The 22,742-nt window shown below is 37.7% G+C and overlaps 1 protein-coding gene across 6 annotated transcripts in view; it reads left to right on the top strand.

Moving 5' to 3' along the window:
- The window catches only part of PPA2 (inorganic pyrophosphatase 2), a 44,776-nt gene extending 22,630 nt beyond the window's left edge, over positions 1–22,146 (top strand). For 3 of the 6 annotated variants that reach the window (XM_038398828.2, XM_038398827.2, XM_043513487.1), the window contains 6 exons: positions 334–460; positions 9,893–10,020; positions 12,268–12,353; positions 15,077–15,146; positions 20,790–20,829; positions 21,953–22,146. In XM_038398828.2, the coding sequence (XP_038254756.1) occupies positions 334–460; positions 9,893–10,020; positions 12,268–12,353; positions 15,077–15,146; positions 20,790–20,829; positions 21,953–21,981 (480 nt within the window). In that variant the 3' untranslated portion in view covers positions 21,982–22,146. Of the gene's footprint in view, positions 1–333; positions 461–9,892; positions 10,021–12,267; positions 12,354–12,478; positions 12,558–13,587; positions 15,048–15,076; positions 15,147–20,789; positions 20,830–21,952 lie in introns of those variants that run through there. The other 3 variants (XR_006280935.1, XM_043513488.1, XM_043513490.1) reach the window with 3 other exon arrangements.
- The last annotated feature ends 596 nt before the right edge of the window (positions 22,147–22,742 follow it).

The following is a 22,742-nucleotide window of genomic DNA, read 5'->3' as shown; positions in this document are numbered from 1 at the left end:
ATGAATGAGTGGTGCCTCTGGATCACAGATTGGGGTAAATATAGAGGGAAGAGAAGAAAATTCTTGCTAGAACATGTCAGTTTTCTCCTTGAAAAAATTACTGAGATCCTGCACAGAGAGATGGAAGAGAGAATCAAAAGTGAGAAAAGACTGGAGAGGGGCAAGTGGCCTCGGAATTTGTTAGAGAACAGGAAGTAAAACTCTGGATAGGAATGTGGCAGAGTTGAAAGGGGAGAACACCTTTTTGGTCTGTTAGAGGAAAACAAAGAGGTTGTGACTGTGTAGCCTTTTCTGTACGTTACTGAGACAGGAATTGTGCTGCTGTGCTTTCAGGTTCGCTCTCTTGGTGAGATCGTTCAGGTAAAGGTTCTTGGAGTTATGGCTCTTATTGATGAAGGAGAGACAGATTGGAAGATTATTGCCATCAGTGTGGATGACCCAGAAGCCCAGAAAATTCATGGCAAGTATATTTACCTGTCCTCAAACCGTCCATTTCAGCAAGTGAACTTTGAGGAATAGGATAAACCTAGAACTTGGAATTGGTAATAAAGAAGTGTGGCCTAGATTACTAACTGCACAGCTCCACATTGAAATATTTGCACCTTGCCTTTACTTGCATGGCCAGTAGAGTGGTGTCTGACATTGACGCACAAAGGATGAGGCAAGGCAGACAGCCTAAAGAAAAGGAAGCATGTATTAAACATCTTCTTTAGAGAATGCATGTACGTATCTCAAACTAAGCTTTAAGAAGGCTAACGGCTATCTCCGGACTTCCTCAGATGACCTGTCACACACCCAACCTTGTGTGAGAGAATGATTTTTGAAACACGACTGCCTTAGTAAGTAGTTGGGAAAATTATAAAGTTTAAACCCTTGCAAATGTTGTTTACTTTGAACAGCCCTCATGTCCATTGGCTGCATGAGGGTTTTTTGTTTATGGTGTTTGGGTAGGTATAGTTTTGCACTCTGAAGATGCCCCTACATTTTCAAAGTGTCCTACAGGATTTTGACAACTTGATTCCCAAGGAATTGAGAATTGTTGCACATGTGAAATTAGTTGGTGGGCTCATTTTAGCTTTTTGTAGTTCACATTGCAAAATCATTATTACAACTGACTCTAACAGAAGCCTTGATGTTAGTATCAGCAGAGGGAAGGTAGAGATTAAAGGAACACATCTAACTTAAAAATAAAATCACATTTGACTGAAAAGCTTTTACTTGCATCTGTGAAATAGTTTGTACTGTTGCTGAAAGAAATGAAAAGAAAAAAATAGTTTAAGTGTTTACTTTCAGTATTGTTAGTTTGCCTCCCCAATAGCCATTCATCCACTAGTTTGTTTTGTTTGGATCCTTTGCACAGTAACAGAGAAGGAAAAAAAAAGTGTGATTTGTGTAGCCACAAAAAATGGGTGGCAGGATTCCAAGGCAGGTATAGCGCCTGAAATGAGCTATAACTTATTTTTTACAAATTGACTAGATTTCAGCTTGGCAGGGTTGCTTTAAAGTGGCATGGTAACTAGATTACCTTCCCATTCCTGTAGGTGTTCCCTTCAGAAGAGTTAAGTGTGTGTGGTCAGCATTTCACACTGTGTTTGTGCCCTACCTATCCTGTAGCTAACAGGACTTCATTCTTTAAAATAAAATCATTGGGAATCTAAGGGCTAAAATCTTGTGCAAGTAGTGAACGATCTTTGTCAATGTAATAATTATGTTCTGAGGCTAAATATCCTAGGTACTCGAGGTCAGTGCTCATCCTTTTGTTGGGATAGCGCCCTTTTTAATGGTCTGTCTGCAGTAACAGATGTGTCCAATAGAGTTCCAGATGTCTGAGGAATTATGCTGCTCAGCCATTGAACCATTTTCCTGGTGGCTGAATGCAATATTAAGGCAAGTTGTTATCCGCATCAGTGGGCTGCTACCTAGATGGCCCTTCCCTTTTCATTGTTTCCACAGGTCACCATGATTTACAGATTACCTGTGATGAAAGGATAAGGAAACTCTTAGGCTAGTAAAATCACTGAGGCAGATCAATTGCAGCAGAGTGTTTCTGCATTCTCATACTGTGTGTTTGTTACAGAGATCCAGAAGTTTAATTTAGGGAAGCAATGAGATGTCTCTGCCTGCAGCTTCATCAGTGTGAAGATGACTCTATGATCTATGACTCTTTTTTCATCAAAACCAGATACTTAACTCTTTGCTTTTGCAGTGAGCAAAGTGGTTCAATCTGGATGAGACAGAACTAATGCTAATGGCATAAGGAAGCATTTACATGAATGGATAGGTGATGTTAGTGTGCCTTCTGCCTAAGGGGCTTGCTGGTATCGTTCATAGTAACACGGTTATCTTGGATTGATGACTAGCCGTGGATTTTCAGGTGACAGCTGTAGTACATAGATCCTCTTTCCATCTGCTTTTAGTTTGGAAGGTGTGACACCTTGCTTTTTGCCATGGACCTTGGCCCTATGATCAGAATGTCTAACAGCTCTTAGAAATGACTTTGAAGCTTCAGCTAGCCACAATGTAATTGCTTGTAAATAGAAAGGCACAATTTGTAAGAAGGGCTAAATGATTTGAGATTCAGTTATCTGAGAGCATCTCTCTGTCGTCTTCCCCACCTCTTTCTCAGAGGAACTAAGATCTGTGGAGTTGCCCTCAATGTTTGCACCCAAGTTTACAACGTTCCATAATGTTCAGTGGGTATCCATATATATTTTGTAATAAATAAGAACCACTTGGTGACTGGCTAAGTGATCTTGACAAGCAATTAGTGATATATTTTTAGACAACGTTTTTTCTTTTTTAATCTCATATTTTTTTGACCATAACTTAAACTGATTAAGTAGTAGTTTAGTATGACAAAGTAAAATATAGAAAAAAACTGAGCCACTGTTTAATACTTAGTGCACTAGTGCTGTCTTAAATCTGGTTTTATTTTGTTGAGTAACATTCTTGCCCTAAAGGATTGGATATTTTGGTGACAGAACTCCAATTTATTTGGAAATAGACTATTTATCTCTTTTTTTTTTTTTTTTTAAACCAAAACCAAAAAATATGAACTGTGGCATGTGATGTGTGCGCGCACACAGATTTTTCGTTTGAGAATATATTTGCACGAATAGCCACAGTTTTCTAGTTGTATTTCTTAAACCCTCAAATTTAATCTCATGCATTCATTTTTTCTTGTCCACAAGAAGGAACCTAATCTAGGAAGTATAATTGTCTGATACCTGGTCAGCCAGCGTCACGTTATCAGCTCATGCCAAGGTCCCCATGCCTCAGTTGACTTCTGACAAATACAGAGCTGAAATGAGTTTGGCTCACCTCCATGTACGGATTGTTAAAATAGGTATTAGAATTATAAGAATGTGTTGAGTGTTTAGACTTTATTGAATGCTTGTGAGTTGATGCATGCATTAATCTCACTTATAACATCTGTGTCCCATGTTGTAAGGTAATATTTGAGCATTCACATTGTAAGCCTCTATGTGTAAGTCACCAGATAGAAGAGAGGCATTAACTAGTGTAAAGTGCTGATCTCCAACAGAAGTTATGTCCTGCCCAAAAAGGAAGGCCCATCGACACCAGACAGACTACAGTGGAACATTAAAGAGAACAAAATATTTCTTTGTTTATTCCATATGAAGATGAATCTTGCAAGTGAATTGCTCCCATCAGCTGAGTTTGAAGCTCAAAGCAGAAGGGTGGGGGGGGGGGGAAAATACAAGCCCCTAACAAAGAGGAACTGTAACTATATTCTGCTTAGACTCTGAAGGGAAAGGATTACTAGGCATAAGCAAAAGATCCCCAGTGCTTAGCCTGGATTAGCTATGAAGGACATATAGCGCTTGTTTATTGTACAAGCTTCTATCACTTTTTGAAACTTAAGATTGGAATTCATTTATGTGTATATATGTTTACCTGTTTTGACCTTCTAAATAACTATCTCATTTCCTTGTCCCGTATAAATAAATCTTTAGCTAGCTTGTAGCAAGTCCTTTAATAAACTGCCTTTGGTGTGAGATCCAACATGCAATTGACCTGGGGTAAGTGCCTGAGAATAACCTGAATATTGCTTTGATCCTTGAGGTAAGGGCACATTTGTCACAGAGGTAGGCTAACCTGGGTGGCAAAACAGAAAGTACTCAAGAGGAATGTCTGTGACTCCATGTTAAGATTGTTATAGTGTCTGAGGAGTTCACACTTGATGATTGGTTGGTGAAATTTAAGCATAGAACTCACAGCCAACTGGGGGTTTCTGCCCTGGTTCCTAACAGTCTGCCCTGAAGTTGGTACTCACACTCTTGAGCCACTGCAGGGCAGCTTGACGGATGGAAAATACACAACTCTGAGGGTATGTTGATGCAGCAAGCACACACCTGCATCTGGCCCATGCCAGCCGACTCTGGCTTGCGGGACTTGGGCTCTGGGGCTGTTGCATTGGTGTGTAGGCTTTTGGGCTCCGGCTGGAGCCTGGTCTATGAGACCGTGCAAGATGGGAGGATCCCAGAGCTCATGCTCCAGCCTTAGCCCGGAAATCCACACTGCAATGCAGCAGCTCTGCAGCCCGAGCCCATGAGCCTGGGTCGGCTGGCTGCTGTGTAGGCATACCCTGAGATGTGTCCGCCTAACAATCAGAGGGTGAAGAGGGAAAACGTTTCTTAAATATAAGAAATGGTCACTTCAGAGATTGTCTGAGTAGTCCAAAGTTTTGAGGGGATGGGAAGGTCCCCCATTTAGTTTAAACAAAACATAACTGTAGCTTGCAGTGGTTCCCCTTCGTTTTGAAAATGAACAAATCTGGTGCAATGTGCAGTACAGTATGTCCCGTTATACTTGTTTTTCCCTCCACCCCATGAGACTTTTTATTTATTCAAATGCACAGTAGCTGTGGATAAAACTAAGAAACCTCTTTTAATAACTGACAAGCTGATATCATTGCATTATGGCAGTGGCATCAGTCAGTTTCTACTATTCACTTAATATTTCTGATTGGGTCAAGGGTTCTTATGTTTGGTCTCTGCTGAGCAAGGACCTTTCCTGTCTCCTTTGTCCCCTTCAGAAGTCTGAACAACATCTGGTCAATCTTTTTTGTTATGCTAACATTTGTGAAAAATGTTGTTTTTTTTTTTTGCTTGGGTGGCTCAGGCCATTTTTAATATAAAGTTTAGTTATGGTAAATCTGGAAAAAAAAATTGGGCACAGTAAAGTGCTAAATGCTTGAAAATCCTGTCCTGAGCTTGTGCTGTATATTAATTTTTTCTTACTGATTTAAACGTGCACCAGGTACATCATATTTTCCCATTCTGGGTTTTTGATCATTCTCATAACTTCAATTGATTTCCAAAACAGAATTTAAAGCAGAGCATTTTCTGAGCATTTCCCATTGTTTATACACAATCCTCCCAATATATAGGCCTCCAATTCTGCAGGCATTTATTGATAAATACTGCTTAAACTGGAAACTCTGCCTAGAACTCTCTCATATAGAGCAATGAAAAAGCTGTAATTTGCATTTGCAATACCTGAATGATACGATATGGGGCTTGAGAGGTGCTTGGCATCAACTCCCATTGATTTCATTGGGGATTAAGCAGGCACAGTTTCAAAGGGCTGGGCTTTATGCGTTATGTTGGGGCTGTAAAATTACAACTTTTAATATTGGAAGAGGTGGGGACAAGTCCTGTTTCAAATTGAGCTGCAGTTCAGACACCGGCTTTTAAGTGTGTGCATAAGTTAAAAAATTTAATTTGGAAATTTTCATTGGTGCAAGGGAAGAAGAACCTGTTATAATATAATTAGCTTCAGTTTAACTCTGCCCTTTACATACCTGAGCACCATTATTTGCCCCGGCAGCTGCTAGCCAGATAACCATTGCTGGACTCAGTGAAGCAATTTAAAAACAAGGACGTGGGTCTGGGTGTGGATCTAAAATTTGGTTCCGCACTCTTGAATCTCTAAAGCAGGCCTGAGCTTTGTGTAATATCTTGGTCAAGAAGAGAGTCAGATTCTTGACATGGAAAATGTTTTTGACCACTTGTCTCAAAGTGGGATTTAATTTATGTATTGAAGTTCAAATACAGATCAGGACCAATTTACCTTTCCTGCAAACTCAGAGAAATATTTGGGCATGATTATGTTTAGCCCCAATTACAAAGCCCTAAAATGAGATTCATATTGGCCAAGAGTTTTAAAAGTAACTAGTGATTTGGGGTGCTGAGTTTGAGGTGTCTTACAGTTGCTCTCAGAAAGTATTGAACACTTCCCCTCTAAAATACAAGCCCCTTAAAGTTGTCTGAAGGTTGGCACATAAAAACCAAGGAACCCAAAATCACTGGTCATTTTTGGAAATCTTGGCCAGTTGGTTTTATTCTGTTGGTCATTGGAATGATGCCTGTAAATATACGTATCTGTAAATAATTTCTGTCAATGTTGGTATATTAATAACGCATTGTATAGTTACTGTACAATATCAGCACCCTTCTCCTCTCCCCCTGAAAAATGCTCTCTGTTGTTGCTTTAATACATAGCATGGGCAGTGTCTTGGGTTGTTGTTATTCATTATAGGTAATGACCATATGTGGTGGTTTTAAATCAGTTTTGACTTATGTGGTCAGTCGCTGAATGATGAAGTATATTGCACTACTTGGTATCATGTACTGTGTATATTCCCTTTCTGTTTGTATGGGTATATTTATATGCAGAAGAGGCCCATGAAAGCTTTTGTTGGGAATTTGTGTAAGCATTCAGCATAAAGAAATTAATTGTCTGAACCAGGGTTGATTTTTCCCTTTTGCAGCAGAAAATACAACAAATGCCTTTATATGGAATGTAGCTGCTGCTTCCTGTAAATGTTTATAAGATGTTATTAAAAACATATGTCTTCTCTTCCCACAGACCTTGTTTAGAAAGCTTGTTGCAAGCATGTTGTTTTAGCTTTGCTTGCAAGAACAGCATCTGTTATACTAAAAATGGTCGTTTTCTAGAAATGTTTTTATCGCTTCCTTTTGTAAGGCCCGATAGACTTGGAGCCACATTTTCATTGGCTCTTTCCTTTGACAAAAAGCAAGCCGTAGTCATTTGTGCCAGCCTCTAGAGATTTTCCTTATTCAAACCAAGCTGCTTACACTCACTGTAATAACAGCTAACTTTTTTTTCATCTGCTTTTTTAACCCTGGGGTTACCTTTGATGCTTATGAAGGTGGACCTGGAAAATGCATACAGGCAATATACAGAAATCACACCCCCATACTTGTGTTAATGCATGTTAATACTGTATGACCTGCAAGGCTCCTGGCATTCGCATCCAGGGCCTCTTCTGAGCAGAGATTGACAATACTGATAAATAGGACCAAATTATATTGGGCCATACATTTGCTATTCTACACATGTTTAGTTCCCTTTGACTTCAGCCTGAATACATAGTTTCAATGGAGACCATGTGTACATATCCAGTACCAGAGTATGGCACCTAATGACTGTGATGTGGGGAAGGCAGAAATCAACCGACTCTTATTTGTTTTATTCTAATACAGATGTGAAACCCAGCTTCTAGAGACTAGTGTATTAAATCACTGCACCTGCTATCCTTTCTTCCTATTTTTCTGCTCCCTTATCAGAAAGCTGGGAATTTCTCCTCCTTTCGCTGCCTTCCCCCCTGCCCCCAACACACACACTTTACATCCGCCTCCCAAGTCCTGTGTGGAAGCTGTCATCCTCTTAATTTTCAGTGGAGTGAACAAGCTTTCTTTCCAGCTTGTCCATGATGTCTCTTAAGTGACTGGGATGGGTTGCTGTTGAGTAACGAGGCCCTCTTTTCCCCATTTCCTGTGGCTGAGTGCTGGCTTTACAACAACAGGACTTAGGGGTTGTAACACTTCCCCAAATTAAGAAGAAAAACGTAATAAAAAAAATTTTAAAAAAATGCTGGATAATCACATGGTGCTAATGTTCCTGTTCTGTTCCAACTGCTTCTGGAGCCTATTAGAGAAAGTGGAAACAAGGAGGAGAAGCCAAGCTAGCCCAGATGCCTTTACTGATGGTCATGGGCCATGAAATTCAGTGGTGCCTGTAATTCCCCAGGTTATCCTTATTTCCCTTTTTATAGATTGGCACTATATTTGGCTCTTCTAGTCCTCTGGAATGTCTCTCATCTTCCATGAGTTTTTGAGGATAATGTCTAATGACTCGGATATTTCCCCAGGAAATCTCTCTCGCCCTGGCGACTTGAAGACATCTGATTTGTCTAAGTACTACTTTAACTTGTTCTTTCCCTATTAGCCTCAGACCCTACCTCATTTTCACTGGCATTCACTATGTTAGACGTCCAATCACTACTAACCTTTTTGGTGAATACTGAAACAAAAGTCATTTATCACTTCTGCTGTTTCCACATTTTCTGTTGTTATCTTTCCCCTCTCATTGAGCAATGGGCCTGCCTTGTCCTTGATCTTCCTCTTGTTTCTAATGTATTTGTAGACTGTGTTCTTGTTACCTTTTATGCTGCTAGCTAGTTTAATCTTGGTTTGTGCCTTGGCCTTCTAATTTTGTCCCTACCTGTTTGTGGTGTTTGTTTATATTCATCCTTCGTAATTTAACCTAGTTGAACCTAGCTGGGTTGTTCAGAGTCCTTGGGGCCATTAGGACTCAAGAAAGCAGGTAGGGCTCCTCTGCCCCATGAAGCCACTGTATACTGTGTGACCTTGTCCTTTCCTGCCCAAGCAGCTGCTTCTTGTCTGGCTTGCTATAAACCCATCTGGCTTCCTTTGTTCTATCTTTCGGGTAACTTTCCACTGTGCTGACCTCACCCCTCTCCTTCAAGGAGTTAAACTAAAACTGTTTTTTTATGGATGCAGCTGTCTTTAGTATAACTTTTGTGAGGTCTGAGTACCATTGTTAACGTTAGAGAGAAAAGGGGAGTGAGATAATCTTTTATTGGACCAACTTGAGTTGATGAGAGAGAATTGAGTTTTCAAATTTGCATAGAAATCATCTTCAGGTCTGCTAAATATTTCCCATTGTCCTTGTCTGATTTGTACCTGCTTCAGGACCTATCAGCAGTGATGGGTCCATATACATACAGGCACTCATGTTACAGAAATGTTTCATAATACAGTTTCACAATAACAACCAGAATTCATAAGTCATACAGCCATTTTCTAAATTCATCATGCTCTGCCAAGGGCATGCATCTCTCTTCATGGCCTGTCCTATACTTGCATGGCAGGAACTTTCTCATTCTGCTGCCAGGTGCTCTGCACCTGCAGAGGTAAGGGTTGAATGTGGTTAGCACAAGTAACTAGAAGTAGACGTTAGAATACTTAATGCTAGTAGCATTTACCTTTTTGTGTATCTAATGGGCCAAATTCAGAGGTAATACGTGCTGTCAGGTATGTTTTTAATATACATTTTGTGTTTTCCTTTGCTACACCAAGTTTATGCTTTGTTTTCAGGTGCTAGTTTAAAATCCATGAGCTAAAATTGTTTTTACCAGTTATTTTTCCATTATGAAAAAGACGCAGTGGCACAGTTGCTGGAAAATAAAATGTATAAAGTAATCCAAGTTTCACATGAGGCACCTAGTGAGATGAAAGCCTATAAATATGAAATTTTCTTCCCCACCGGCTATAAAGGTGGTCGTTTTATTTATTGGGTGTTTGGGTCTTAATTAATGAAGACTGGGAGGTGCCTGGCTTATCTATTTTAGTGTGGTGGTGAAATCATAAAACATCAACTATGGGCAACTGAGGAAGAAACTGAAATTCCCTGATGACTTTGAAAGAATTCACTGAAATCAAATTGCTTGCAAATATTTTACAAGACTTCTAAAAATTGATGTTACCAAAACTGTGAGTAAAAAGTAATACTTTTTTTTTATATATATATATATCTACAGATATTGATGATGTCAAGAAACACAAACCGGGTTATCTTGAGGCTACAGCTGAGTGGTTCCGATTATATAAGGTCCCAGATGACAAACCAGAAAATCAGTTTGCTTTTAATGGAGAGTTTAAAGACAAGGTGAAGATGATATGGATTTAAAGATGCATCTTGCTGGCATATGTGGTTTTTGGAATGATATATCCTAGATTTTTTGGAATTGCTTGCAAGGAAGTGGTTGGTCCATCATAATGGAATAAAACTATGTCAGCATTCTTTAAATGCAGTATGGAGGGAGTAGGAATATATTATCAAACATCAGAACTTTATTTGGCTTATATTCATGTGTTTGTAAAATGAAAACCTTAATCCATATAGAGGATTTTGAATAGTTGTATTTTTGTCTTTGTGGATAATTAGGCAAACTTGCAAAATTAAACATATCTCAAGAAAATAATGGCTTTTGAACAAGTGGGAAAAATATTAGGTCCCACTCCTGTTGAGATTTACACACACGCATATGGTTTTTGCAGGATCAGAGCTGGGTCTTTTCAGTATCTTTGTCATCATAGGAAAGAAACGGGGAATAGATTTTGAGCATAGACTGGCAAATCTTCATGACAGTTTTGCAAGACTGTATGTTTTAAAAGAAGCAGTAGGTTGCAGACTTTTCCATGCTTGGTCTTTGCTCTGAAGTGAATTTTTTTGGTAATTTTGAGTAAAAATGTTTCAGCAGTTTTTGTCTTCAAGACTAAAGATCTTTTCCCTTCTTAAGAAAAATGCTCATGAGTTTTTGACACCTGTAGCTAAAATAGCTGATTGGAAGTGCAGTGGACATGGGAATAGTGCTCACTGTAGAGACTGTGCTCACTGTGGCCTTTTTCCAGATGAAATTGGGTTTGATTTGAGTTTTAAATGTTTGTGCATAATATGTGATTTTCAAATCTATAGAGGGATTTTTTCCCTAAGCATTATAAATGGGTTCCAGAGAAATGATGCCTGTACACAAATTGGCTATAAACTGTCTGAGCTATAAAATGGCTACTAACCAACCCACACAAACTTTCCAATGTTTTCTGGGTGTAAAGATCCTCTTATTACTCTTCTCCCTAAAACGAACCATTAGCCTGGTGGAAAATACCCAGTGTAGCAAGGGCAGACAACCCGAAGCTCTATTGCCAGCTCCTCCACTGTCTGCCTTTATTAAGTCTGTACTTTGCAAAGCATATTCAGTAAGGCTTGAACAAAGCTGCAGCTAAAACTGCTGGAATTTTGGGTCAGAGTTTGCACTGAGTACCTCACCCCCTGACCAACTTGGATGTGCTTCATTTGTTTCTAGAGACTTGGGATGTAAAAGACGTGCATGCATGTCTCCATGCATCTGAAGAAGTGGGTTTTTTTACCCACGGAACCTTATGCCCATATAAATCTGTTAGTCTTTAAGGTGCCACCGGACCCCTCGTTGTTTTTGTGGATACAGACTAACATGGCTACTCCTCTGATACAGGATGTAAAAGAGTTACTCTTCCCCAAAATGTTCCAGTGGCACTGGTGAAGATAGGGTGCCCAGATAGCAAGTATGAAAAATCGGGACAGTGTGTGGGGGGTAATAGGTGCCTATATAAGAAAAAGCCGCCAATATCGGGACAGTCCCTATAAAATCTGGACATCTGATCACCCTAGGTGAAGGTGGCAACACCTCTGTGGTATCTAGCCACCTAGTCCAATTATGAAATGTGCATGCTCTGTTTGCAAGTGTGTGTTTAGTCCATAGAGCTGTTATGTCTAGAACTTTAAAAACTTTTTGAAGCTTTTTAATTTCCTCCCCTTATTTCCTTTTTTAGCAACAACAAAACACCAACAAGAAATTAAATTCCACACCAGACAAAACTAGGCAATTAATATACCGCTTTAATGCAACACTAAGTTTGGATGGTTAAGCAATCAAATCAGGAAATGACAATATATTGCTGCGTGTGCAACATTAACTTTGATCCCTGTGTGTATGCGTTATAATACAATCTTTAATAACAGGATTGTGTGTTTCTCAAATAATAATGCATCATACACTGTTACTACATCTGTAGCTACACATGTAGAATATGATGATTTATTCCCGTACACATACACTGATGTCATTTTTCATGAATCCTCCTTATTGTGTCTGGCCACCAACCAAAAAGTATCCTCAATGTGATGCCAATTTATTTGGTGGGTAGTGAGGTCTGTTTCTTACCTTAGAAAAGTGTGATTCTTGGGAGCCTCCCGTGAAGCCTTATTACAAGTTTTGGAAAATATATCCTATGAAATTGCATTTTAATAAATTAATTATTTGGAATGTATGTAATAGCTTTTTATATCTCAAAACTTTTTCTTGATATAAACTAGGATTTTGCTGTTGAAATTATTAAATCCACCCATGAATACTGGAAAGCTTTGCTTCATAAAAAGGCTGACAGAGGTGCTATAAAATGGTAAGTATCCATTCAAAGCTATTCCTATTTGTATTGTATTGTATTCATTCTGTCAGTGTGGTAGCTGTGTATGAACCACTTATATTATTTGCTTTGAGGTGACAGTAACGTTTCTGTATTTACAGCATCCTGATAGATAATTGCTCTTTCATGGTAACTACACAGGGTTTACTGGAAACTATTCAGAAAATATATATTGATCATGTGAGTCCTGCAGATTATTTATAAGTAAACTTTAGTAAAAGCTCAAAAACCAGTTACTGTGTAATCTGTTGCTTTTTGCACAATACTGATCATTTTTAAATTCTTTGAACGTATCCTGTTATGTAATTTGATAATATAGCCAAGTGTAGCTTGTTAATATTTAGAAATTATTTAATTAAAAGTATTCACTTTAAACTAGAGAAAGAAGGTTAGGGTTGTGTTAGCCATTTAGTATAGTGACATTACACAGTTACACTGTAAAATGAAATTTATGAATTCTTTAAAATGTTAAAGATAGTAACCTAACCTAAGGAAAAGCCGAGTTATTGCTGTCATTTTGTCCTTACTACCCTATTGTGTATCACTGTAGATGTATTTATGATCAGCTTCTGTTCTAAAATTCCTGCAGTATTTAAATACAACAAGGGAATTAAGTTGTCAAGTTAGTCCTCAACTTTGAATTTCTCTGTCTCCCATAACGCTGTTTGGGATTTCCTTGAGAGCCTCCATATTCCATACAAAGCCCTAATGAATCCTCTGCCTATCATTGGTTCCATACTATTATTTGTTTTGCAGTAGAACCAGGAGTCCCCAACTGAGATTGGGGCCCCAATGTGCTGCACAGACACATAGTGAGAGACAGTCCCTGCCCCAAAGAGCTCAACAGCCTAAATAAGACACAGTGAAAGAGTTAGAGAACAAGTGTATTGTTATCTCTGTTTTATAGATGGGGTATCTGAGGCACATTGAGATTAAGTGATTTGCCCAACGTCACACTGGAAGTCTGTGGCAGAGCCAGAAATTAATCCCAATTCTCCTAGCCAGCATTCTTATTGGACTGGCTGGGTTTGCCTTAGAACCTAGTCACCGAATCATCTTCGTTGGCAAGATGTGATCACTGTTGAGTGATGCCATCCTTAATATTAGTTGTGTTTAATATGCTTTGTTTAAATGTACTGTAAACTGGTAAAAATGAAAAACAAAATTAAACAAAAAGATTTATTGCTGTTTTATTTGGTTGAGTCTCTAGGTGTATCTAATGGCTTACATTGCAACTGGAACTATTTGCAGTTTTTCCATTAACTTTATAAGAAAATTCAGTGAAATACCAGAAGGTAACAGGGTGTATTTGTGCATATTAACATAACTATGGTGTTGTTCATTGATCTAAAGTAACGGGCACTCAATCAATGTCTAGGCACCCTTAGAATACATTAAGTCAGTGTCACAATCAAAGCATAGGAGTAATGAAATTTTTAGCTGTTTGCCAGGATATTGCATGGCCCTCACCCAACCCTTCTGACCCTACAAAGTGAATTGTTATGATGTAAGCCATGGCATGCAAAGATTCATTGGAATCTGGGAAGTGGGAATATGGCTTCAATTCAGCAAAGTGTTTAAGCATGTAGTTAAAGTTAAGTATTGATATCAGTGTGATCTAAGCAGAGCTTAAAATAAAGCATGTACTTAAGTGCTTTGCTGAATGGGTCCATATTGCTAGTAATCTGATGTATGTATATTGATGTAACTGTGTATATATGCGTTTTTAAAAGTTATGTCATAAATTCTTTTAAATGTTACGTTTTTAAAGTAGTTAGTCCTTTTGAAGGCTCAACTGCCATTAAATACCAGGTTTTGGCTTGGTACACATTTAAATGGCCTGTTATCAAGCTTGCTGAGCGGATTTGCAGTGCAAATACTGTCAGCACAGAACCTACAGGGTGTGAATGTTCTGCCTGGTCCTCTTTTAATACTATGGGTGCCTGACATTAACCAAACGTGAATGCAAATTCTGGTTCATTATAGTCCTCCTATATGTTTCCTGGAAAAATGTGGTGGTCTCGCTGTACTCTAGGGTTGTACAGCTCTGTTAATAATTGGATAACTTGGTAATATTGAGCTTCATATTTTTTTATTCCAAAGCACTTAGGCTACATGTTGGTATAATTAATAAAAAAAATCACAGCCTTACTTTGAGGAATCGAATACTATGCAGTGTATCCTATCGGATTATTTAGATGAGACCTTACAAACCAAAGTCCAAATTCAGTCCTGGTATAGATGGGTACAACTGCACTAACTTCAGTGGAACTTTAGCCATGTACACTAGCAGAGGATTTGGCTCCATGTTCCCATCTGCTCTCCATGAGCATTAAAGATCTTGGACACTTTTTTTGAAAGAGCAGAGGTTTGCCCCAGGTCTTCGATCAAAATTTCTCCTTTGCTACCAGTGTGCTGTGAAGTCAGTTTATTGGATCCCCTACCCGAGGGTTGTCTCCATGCCATTGTGTCCATTTATAGAGAACTATGGGATCTTTTTAAGGATGAAAGGAACTATATAAATGTAAAATATTAAATGTATAAAATGCTGGTTATTGTTGCTTCATTTTTGACTGACTCACTTCTTGGTAGACATAAACATTCAGGTTCTTTGCAGAGGCTGTTTATCATAGGTAGGTTTTATTATGTTCCATTTTTTTTTTTTTTTACTAACTATCTTTTTAATTTTTATTTTTCAGTATGAATGTTTTGGTGCATGACAGCCCCTTTTGTTGCAACGAAGAGGATGCCAAATTAATTGTGCAATCAGTAAGGGCAAAATGCTTTTAATAGAAGTTTTTTATTTTTAAAAATTGTTACTAATGCTAGCAAAAGATCCAAAAATCCAGCACTGAAATAATATAGGTGAACAAAGTGGGTCCTTGCATTAAACAAAGATGTGAGGTTTAAAAAATAAAACGTAGAATACAGAGATGGTGGGGGACATATAACCATTATAATATAAACCTTTTTTGCTGCAGTATAATAATTGTGTTTTCCAGCAGGTTCATTACTATTTTGCTGATTTTTTCTATGGTGCTATGTCTTCTGATGCTAAATAACAAGATTGACTATATATATCTAGCCTGCTGTCTTCTCTGTCTGCCCTGTTGCCATGAGTTACCACCCAGTGGTAAAACTCGTTGACTAGCTGACTGTACTCTCTAATCACTAAGGGGATCCTTTGTTTGCCTACTTGCATAATTAAATGCATCACTGTACAAGGAAGGGGGAAATGTTTTTCTAACTGCTTGTTAAAGAATAGCGCCTTGTTCTGCAAATTAATGTAAAATTCAAATACACGGGTTCTCTGTTTAAAGTAGAAAAATGTCCTGCAGGTTTGATACTTGTGCAAATGTCATTGGAAAAGTTATTCCATTTAAATGTTATATTTTGGAGACCACAACTTAAGCAAAAAAAAAAAATAGAAATGTAAAGTGCCTGATTTAACTAAAACTCCACCGATCATTTCTCATATGTATTTGCTTTGGCCATTCCCATGAGCATATCGGGTGTTTTGAATGTGACTGTATAGGCAACTAACTAGGGTTAACTCAAACTCTCTCAGTTGCTTGATTTGTGCACACAGTTATAGCAATAGTGTAAGTGTCAAATGAGACCTCATGCCTCTTAAAACCAAGGTCTGGAAAAGCTAATGTTTTTACTTTCAAAAACCAGACATACAGAACATATACATATTGGAGGCTTCTTTCCTAGTTGCCGCACTTTTTCATTGTTTACTTTGTAAGATACACGCTAAAATCTTCAGTAGCTTACACCAATAATATATCAGTCATGCAAAACCTTTTATGTATTGGGATGGTGAGTCAAATATTCCTGTTTATTTTAGCTAGTTGAGGACTAATAAATTTCCCTGTAACGGGTGCCTATGGCATTGTATCTGCAACAAGCAGTTAAAAGTGAACTCCCTTAAAGTCTTCTAGTAGCCACCAATGTGTTTGACTTTTTTTCTTCCTGCTCTCATTCCTCACTTTCTTTTTTTTCTTGAAGGTTTCACTATTTCTTTGTAGTGTTTTACTAAACCCCAATCATCCATGATCCTCCCCTGCTTCTGTTGCTTTTACAGATTTTTCTTTAATTTTTTTAGGGCTGTCAAGTGATTAAAAAAATTAATCACATGATTAAAAATATTAATCATGATTAATCATGTGATTAAACAATAATAGAATACCATTTGTTTAAATATTTTGGTTGTCTACATTTTCAAATATATTGATTTCAATTACAACACAGAATGCGAAGTGTACAGTGCTCACTTTATATTTTCAATTACAAGTATTTGCACTGTAACAAAAAAAAGAAATTGTATTTTTTAATTTACCTAATACAAGTACTGTAGTGCAATCGCTTTATCATGAAAGTTGAACTTACAAATGTAGAATTATGTTTAAAAAAAAAAAACTGCATTCAAAAATAAAACAATGTGAAATCTTAGAGCCTTCAAGTCCATAGTTTGATTACATTTGCAGGAGATAATGCTGCCCGCTTCTTGTTGTTTATAACGTCACCTGAAAGTGAGAACAGGCGTTCTCATGGCACTGTTGTAGCTAGCGGTTGCAAGATATTTATGTGCCAGATGCGCTAAAAATTCATATGTCCCTTCATGCTTCAACCACCATTCCAGGGGACATGCGTCTGTGCTAATGATGGGTTTTGCTTGATAACAATCCAAAGCAGTGCGGACTGACGCATGTTCATTTTCATTATCTGAGTCAGATGCCACCAGCAGAGGTTGATTTTCTTTTTTGGTGGTTCGGGTTCTATAGTTTCTGCATCCGAGTGTTGCTTTTTTAAGATTTCAAAAAGCATGCTCCACACCTCATCCCTCTCAGATTTTGGAAGGCACTTCAGATTCTTAAACCTTAGGTCGAGTGCTGTAGCTATCTTTAGAACTCTCACATTGGTACCTTCTTTGCGTTTTGTCAAATCTACAGTGAAGGTGTTCTTAAAATGAACAACATGTGCTGGGTCATCATCTGAGACTGCTATAACATGAAATATACGGTAGAATTGGGTAAAACAGAGCAGGGGACATAGAATTTTCCCCCAAGGAATTCAGTGACATTTTTTTAACGAGTGTCATCAGCATGGAAGCATGTCCTCTGGAATGGTAGCGAAAGCATGAAGGGGCATACAAATGTTTAGCATATCTGGCACGTAAATATCTTGCAGTGCTGGCTAACAAAGTGCCATGGAAATGCCTGTTCTCACTTTCTGGTGACATTGTAAATAAGAAGAGGGAAGCATTATCTCCTGTAAATGTAACCAAACTTGTTTGTCGTAGTGATGGGCTGAACAAGAAGTAGGACTGAGTGGACTTGTAGGCTCTGAAGTTTACATTGTTTTGTTTGAGGGCAGTTATGTAACAAAAAAAAATCTACATTTTGTAAGTTGCACTTCACGACAAAGAGATTGCACTGTAGTACTTGTATGAGGTGAATTGAAAAATATGATTTTTTATCATTTTTACAGTGCAAATATTTGCAACCAAAAATATTTCAATTACAATGCGGAATACAATATATATGAAAATGTAGAAAAACATCCAAAATATTTTATAAATTTCAATTGGTATTCTATTGTTTAACAGCGCAATTAAAACTGCGATTAATCGTGATTAATTTTTTTGAGTTAATAATGTGAATTAACTGATTAATCGACAGCCCTCTTTTTTTTTGTTTTGTTTATCTAGGTAGTCCAGTTACTCTTAATATATTTATCCTTGAGTAAAATGCACAATATGTTTTAATTGGTATTTTTAATGTATGTAATTTCCAATCAAAAGTAACTTGAAGTGGGAACAGTACAGCCTTTAACATTCCCTTGAGAGCAAAATGTCAAATTCTAGATATTAAATTTTAAACAGGTGTCTTTTCCACAGTCTTGCATTGCCAAATTCAGTTGTCAGACATTTAGCTCTTGCAAGCTGAACTGACAGTGTACAGAGATCAGCTGCAAAATCTTAATGGCTGTGGGTTTTTCACATGTACCTGGAAATTAAAAAAAAAAAAAAAATCAAAAAAAAATCTGTGGTTTCTTTTACTTCCTTCCATTGGCTTATGGATAAGAGCAAGAGAAATCAAAGCTATTGTTGTGTTGACTTACAAGTATAATTGGAAACATATTTCCGTATTCCTGAGTCACCTGCACTCTTTGGAACAGCTGCCATGCTTGTTTCTAACTCATTTTACAGAGAGAAGATTTTTGTATTGGATGGGTGGTATATACCTTTTATTTGAACTGCAAAAATAAAAGGCATACTCTGTTGCTATAACTCTTGCATTTTTACGGAGAGTAGAATGCCTAGAGTTTCCATGCCTAAGAACAAAGTAAAAAGCAAATGATGAAGTCTTTATTGTACTGCTTCTGCATATATAATTATGGATGGGCCAGATTCTGATACCTTTATTGTTGTTGGGTGACACCTTACTCCATAGGTAGTCCTGTTGACTTCAACATGATTTAGGATGTTAGCATCTGACCCTTTATGATTTTACAAGCGTTATATTTGAGACTCAAATGACTTGTCAGTATTGGGAATTAATTTCTGCTCTGTTTTGGATGGTTTCTGCCTTCTTCTTAAAAGTATCCAGCGTTGATGGCTTTGTAAGAGTGTGTGTTTGTGCATTCTCTGTCTCTTAAGTGTGTGTTACTTTGTTGATCCTTCCTCCTTGTCTCACTTTATTCTTCTCTGCCAGTTGAGTTTCAGGATAGTTGGCCTAACTGTGTTCTGACGTTAGTGAAAGTCAGGACTGTTCCACTGCAGTTGATAGTTACCCCCAAGTAAAATTGGTACAATCAGAGAGATCAGAAAAGGTAGTCTGTGTATGACAGCAGTAGGTATGAACATTTGAAATACCCCAAATTACCCTGGCATTCTGTAGACAGACATATACCAGAGTTTATAACTGTCTATAGATGATGAAAGTTTCTGGTCTCTTGTGCTATCTTTTTCTCAGCACACTCAGCCCAAGTGTTAGTGCACACTGAAAATTAGGTGCTGGAACAATAGAACATGAAGCTAGATATGTCAATGTTAAAATTTACCATTTACTTTACAATAAGTGTTGCCATCTATAAAACTGACCTGGGCAGCCAAGCCTTTGTTTAACATTAATCCCAAGAACTGCTTGCTCGCTCACTCTACAAGGAAGCTGCTTATAAAGTTGGAAAACCTCCAAGATAAACTATAAATAGCTTGAAGAACAGTTTTTCTCAGACTTATCACATTATTCTTCCCTTATAAAACTGGAAAGAAAATGTGGTAGAAGGGCTTTTCTGAGAGGGGTATCTTTGTTTAAAAAAAAAAAAAAACTTTGGTAGGAATGCTTTACAGGCAGAAGTATCTTTTAAAAGAGAGAGGAAGAGGGGCAGTCTTCCCCTCGGAACTTAAAAACCTCAACCAAACAAAATAACAACCTGGTATATTTTCTGTCATATTGATAATGATGCGTGTGGACAGTAGGAGGGTTATGGCTAAAACCCAGGGAAGAACCCTCCGAGTGGTGAATTCCCTTCCCCTTCCCTATTAATCTCATGGGGTTTTAACTCTACAGCCAGATGCTGATACTTTAAATGTCAGTTATTAAGTATTTAATTGCTGATAATTTTAGCAGATGGGATGGGAATGAAGCCAACATGGAACTGAGATTTGCTGGAGAGAAGGAATTTCAGAGGGTAGGAAATAGAAGAGAGGAGAGAAATAGGAGGATGAGAAAGGAAGTGAGACTAAGGACAGAAATACTGGTCCTAAATGTGAAAATATTGTCTCACTGAGTGATGCTAGATGTGATAATAGGTGGACAAATAAAATTAACAACCAAGTTTAGTTGCACTAAGCTATATTTCCTAGCATTGATCTTTGTGAAACCAATGTAAATGGGAGATCCAGTGTGGGCTGAAGGATATATGTAGCTTTAAAGTTATACAAAGCCCCATGGACCACAATTAAATATAGAATGTATTCCTTCTACAGAATGAGTTTGGCACTCCTGTTATAGAGATTGTTTTCCCCCAAAAAAACATAGTTGTGGAAAGATGTAATGGTAAATTTACTAAGAAACTTAATCATATAGTAACCTTTTTGCAAAGATGTTTTCATCTTTGCTGTTTGCAAATCAAAAAATCCTCTTTATCCTACAAGAATAAATCATCTTTCTTCTAAACAGGTATTCATCTGCTACTGGTAGGTCTGTGCCTGTGTTTGAGTGAGAGAGAGATTTGTACAGGTAGTAAGAAAAATGGAGGTGTGAGAGGGAGGAGTATTGTCTTACGGTGCCAGTGGTATGTTTCTTTTGTGCAAATAACTGTTGACTTTCACAATAAAATAACCTAGAGTTTGGACACTCAACATATGGAGTGTTACTAATATTGTGGGGTTTTTTTCTGTAGACACCACCATCTGCGAGAGGAGACTCTGTTTCTGCAGAAGGTACAGTTTATTGTTACTCCAAATGACAACATGTATTTTTGTTTCATTTGCTAGGGAAAAAAATGACTTAAAAATAGATCAGTTGAAAAAGCTTTTGTGAACTAAACATACTAAGCATGAGAACTGATAAAAATGATTATATGGGCCAGATTATACTGCCCTCACTTCTCTTGAATAGTACCTTAGACAATGAGTAGTTCTACTGAAGTCAAAGGGACTACTAGTCAAGTGGCATAAAGTACTAAAACTTGCTCCGTGTCTATAAGGGTATTGTAGTCTAGCCCATGTCAGTCTAGAGTTAGATGAGCAATCATACTAATATTTTTCTGTTTCATAAATTATGGAAGGCCATATTTATCCTTTTAAGAAATGTTGCTTTTCTTGCTTTTATGTCTTCCTTGTGGTAACTTTAAAAATGAAACAGAAGAAACTATCCACCAAAACTAAGCCAAATTTACTTTTTCAGTGTTAATTAAAGCAAAATTGCCTTTCCCCGTTCTTGTGGAACTGATTTTCAAGTTAACAAAAATGATGGTTTTAGTTGAGGTACAGGACTCCGAACTAAGTTTGTTCAATATGCTTTGTTTACTTAAAAAAAAAAAAAAGCTGTTGACTTTTTAATGCCAAAAGCACTGTACGAGAGAGGAACATGCACTACTACAAATTGGAAGGGGGAAGGGAAAGACAACAAGGAACTTAAAATGTTGAGTCTAGTTCCAAATTCTTCACAAAATAACATCTGTGTAATCAATTTCATGGGAAAGCAAGTTACATTCCTTTTGCCCATATATGGTATGCCAATAAATAGCATTTATTTACTAAAATATTCCATCTCAAGCCTCTGACAGAACTGACCACAGTCTGCCTCATCTTTGATGTGTGCAATACATCAGGGCTGTATACTGTGTAGGATGTAATTTTCAACAAAGTAGTATCACAAAATAAAATGTTTACTTTGGGGGAACTCTTTTCATGGATTGGTGATATGGTTCAAGGAGCTGTATAAGTTTGGGAGGGGAGAATAGGAAAGAAGCTGAAAGTGTAGAGTACTGCATTTCCAAGTGTTAGCATCTGGTTATCCATGTAGAATTAATACCATTCTTCATGTGTATTTTTGTTTTAGTTGATGTGTGGCACTTTCTTAACAAGTGATCATCAGAATGTTCTGAAGTCACATCATCAAATCTTAAATCATCCCTTTTTTCCTGAGTTTTGAAGACAGGAAGGTGAATGTATTAATTGCTGGGTTCCTGTTGGAACAACTTTTCAAGTAGCATAAACCCTCTACCATGTAAATAAACTGACATTTTTAAATGGTTTCCTTTCTGCATGTTTCTTTGTATGGAGTTTTGTTTCTAATCTTGAAAACTCTGTGGTTCCTTCTGTACATCCAACCTGCATCAAAAGTGGTGGGGGATAAAGGTGGCTTCAGTACACATTTACATCCTCCAGGTGTAGAGGTGATTTGGGATGGTCTGGTATATGGCTGAATATTAGAGCAGCCCTCAAACTGCTCTAACATAAGTCAGCTGCTGATGGCCCTCAGGGGACTGCTCTGGCAACCAGGGTCACAAGGGTGTAGGGATGTCCTGGCCATGATCCCTTTCAAACAGACAGTATCACCTACACTGTGGGCTAAATGTCTGTGCAAATATGCAACGGTACACTGAGTTTGACAGATTGTGCCCATAATGCGTTCACAACCACAATTACCTATTTGCGAGTTTCACCTAGTTTTGGTGCAGCATATTTGCTTATTTAAAAAAAAATAGATGAAAACAACAGCACTTCAGAAAATTAATTGATTTAGGAAGTGCAAATTCCATGATGAAGCACAGCAAGGATAAGCAAATGTGTGTTCTGTGGAGTACATCCTGTTTTGATAATTCTTGAACTTGATCCTCCTGGAAGGA

Source organism: Dermochelys coriacea, chromosome 4, assembly GCF_009764565.3.
Source record: "Dermochelys coriacea isolate rDerCor1 chromosome 4, rDerCor1.pri.v4, whole genome shotgun sequence".
NCBI lineage: Eukaryota > Metazoa > Chordata > Testudines > Dermochelyidae > Dermochelys > Dermochelys coriacea.
The sequence above is the reverse complement of the archived record's forward strand: the minus strand, read 5'-3'. Positions and strand labels throughout refer to the sequence as shown.